At 44.6% G+C, this 2,835-nt stretch overlaps 1 protein-coding gene across 1 annotated transcript in view; it reads left to right on the top strand.

The window, feature by feature from the left end:
* The window catches only part of LOC111653127 (uncharacterized), a 16,779-nt gene extending 13,958 nt beyond the window's left edge, over nt 1–2,821 (top strand). Inside the window, exon 4 of the mRNA XM_087173281.1 lies at nt 1,350–2,821. Within this exon, the coding sequence (XP_087029407.1) occupies nt 1,350–1,595 (246 nt within the window). The 3' untranslated portion in view covers nt 1,596–2,821. The remainder of the gene's footprint in view (nt 1–1,349) is intronic.
* Nucleotides 2,822–2,835: the final 14 nt, after the last annotated feature.

The following is a 2,835-nucleotide window of genomic DNA, read 5'->3' as shown; positions in this document are numbered from 1 at the left end:
AAACTACAAATTTATCTTCTGATGGATGAACCCTTCAAATAAAACACAGAAGAAGAAACATGGAGCTTGAAAGAAGTTCACAGCGAACGTTTGTCTGCCGCTGACGTTCACAACTGATCCGTCAGGTTGAGTTCACGCTGCGTTCACATCCCGTCGTTTAAACCAGGAGCAGCTGAGTATAAAAAACTCTCTGCAGACGCGTTGGACAGTTTATTTGTCGCTGTTATAAAGTTGTAAATAAACAAACACGGGAGGCGTCACGGAAATCTTTAAAAAGGTCAAAGACGTTTTGGAATCTCAGGTAACAATGAAAGTGACGTCAGAAACTTACAGGTACATATTTAAAATAGCTTTTCACACTCGTCAAACAGTTACAGTATCTATCAATCATGAATCTATCAATCATCTGTCATTATAATCAATCATCTATCAATCATCTGTCCATCTATCAATCATCTATCAATCAATCATCTCTCAATCATCAATCTATCAATCATCTATCATCCATCTATCAATCTATCTAGTTATAAACAAACACATCAGGAGCAGCAGGATCATGTGTTACGTCACATGATTGACTGATTGATCAGGTTTCCTACTGACTGACTGATCAGGTTTCTTGCTGACTAACTGACTGATTGATCAGGTTTCCTACTGACTGACTGACTGACTGATTGATTGATTGATCAGGTTTCCTACTGACTGACTGACTGACTGATTGATCAGGTTTCCTACTGACTGGCTGACTGACTGATCAGGTTTCCTACTGACAGACTGATTGATCAGGTTTCCTACTGACTGACTGACTGACTGACTGATTGATCAGGTTTCCTACTGACAGACTGACTGACTGATCAGGTTTCCTACTGACAGACTGATTGATCAGGTTTCCTACTGACTGACTGACTGATTGATTGATCAGGTTTCCTACTGACAGACTGATTGATCAGGTTTCCTACTGACAGACTGACTGACTGACTGATTGATTGATCAGGTTTCCTACTGACTGACTGACTGACTGACTGACTGATTGATCAGGTTTCTTGCTGACTGACTGATTGATCAGGTTTCCTACTGACAGACTGACTGATTGATCAGGTTTCCTACTGACAGGCTGACTGACTGATCAGGTTTCCTACTGACAGACTGATTGATCAGGTTTCCTACTGACTGACTGACTGACTGACTGACTGATTGATCAGGTTTCCTACTGACTGACTGACTGACTGATTGATTGATCAGGTTTCCTACTGACTGACTGACTGACTGACTGATTGATCAGGTTTCCTACTGACTGACTGACTGACTGATTGATCAGGTCTCAGCTCTGGTCTCTGCTCTCCCTGCAGAAGAAGAGGCGGAGGGTGTGGTCGGAGTGTGAGGAGTGTGGGCGGAGGTTCAGCCGGATGTCTCTGCTGAAGGCTCACCGTCAGACCCACATCGCAGAGAATACCGCCGCCGACACCGCGTCCCCCTCCTCTCCGCCCGGCGCCGCCCCCTCAGCGCTGCGCTGCTCCGAGTGCGGAAAGAGGTTCTCCTCGGCGATCCGCCTCCACAGCCACGTGCGGACCGAGCACGCCGGGGACCGGTCCTGAACCCGCCGAGGTCTCCTGGGCTCAACTGGAAACAGAAACAGGATCATCACAAACGGATCAACAACAGCTGAGAAGAACCAGAGGAGGAGCCACAGACCGGAGACCAGATCAGAACCAGAGCTCAGACTCTCCTGCTGTCATGTGACCTTCAAGCTCCCAGAACGATCCAGAACCATCAGCTGAAGACGGTACAGAACCACAGAGAGGGACCGGATCTAGATCCTCATAGAATGCCAACAGTGATATTTACAACAACTCATATCAACTGAAGTCATCATTCATTGATCTGGCTTTTATCGTCATCAATAATTTTATAGATTAATATTGTTTTTGCTCAGGTTTATTGTTATTATTGTTATTTGTCTTCTGCTGTGAGCTGGAATGAGCTGGAAACATGAAAATCGGCCCAATGACTCGAAATGATTTTCATTTCCTGCCGGAGCAGTCTGAGCCCAATCGGCCACATGGGGGCGCTGTAATTACGGCTTGAAAATGCAATATTCAAAAGGCCACGCCCCCTCACAACTTTAGTCTGATCGACCTGAAATTTGACACCCAAGTCCAGCTCCACATGGTCTAAATGTACATCTGTGATGACAGACATCTCCATGATGGACTTTTAGCTCATTTGTATAATTGGCTCAAACTTTGCTGCCTCTCTCCCAAGAGGATAAAATAATAACCACAATAAAAGTCTGTGAATGTGACGTAAACATCTGGATCAGAATTAGAACAAACAGTTTAAAGTAACGTCTCCTGTTTAATTTATACAATGCTATTCTGTATAGTTTTTACTTTTTATTCACTTGACAGGGATTTCAACACAAACACAACGAGCTGCCTGGCTCATTAACATGGAAACTTATGACTGAAAAACACACGTGGTGTTAACGTAGAATTACAATTGTAGTGATGATAACTTGATTGAATATGATGATAAAACAGATCAAGACTTGGCCCATCCCTCATCATTGGTACTAAACAGAGCCAATCACAGCGTCTCTGCAGGAAGGTCACATGGTCAGTAATCATCCGGGACCAGGCGGAGCTGGGATCTAATATCTGGTTCTGTTCTGGATCTGGTTCCACAGTTGGTAAAATACCTGGATCCATGAGTTTCAGACACTGAAGAGTTTCTGATGTTTTCAGTATTGAAGGTTCAGGTCTCAGTTTCTCAGCCGACAGAACCCAGACCACAACCAAGACCCGAAGACCCTGAAACCTGATCCCTCAGTCAGCA

This window comes from Seriola lalandi, unplaced genomic scaffold, assembly GCF_002814215.2.
Source record: "Seriola lalandi dorsalis isolate HSWRI2012SDOR001 ecotype SW California unplaced genomic scaffold, Sedor1 jcf7180002054151, whole genome shotgun sequence".
Taxonomy (NCBI): Eukaryota; Metazoa; Chordata; class Actinopteri; order Carangiformes; family Carangidae; genus Seriola; species Seriola lalandi.
The sequence above is the reverse complement of the archived record's forward strand: the minus strand, read 5'-3'. Positions and strand labels throughout refer to the sequence as shown.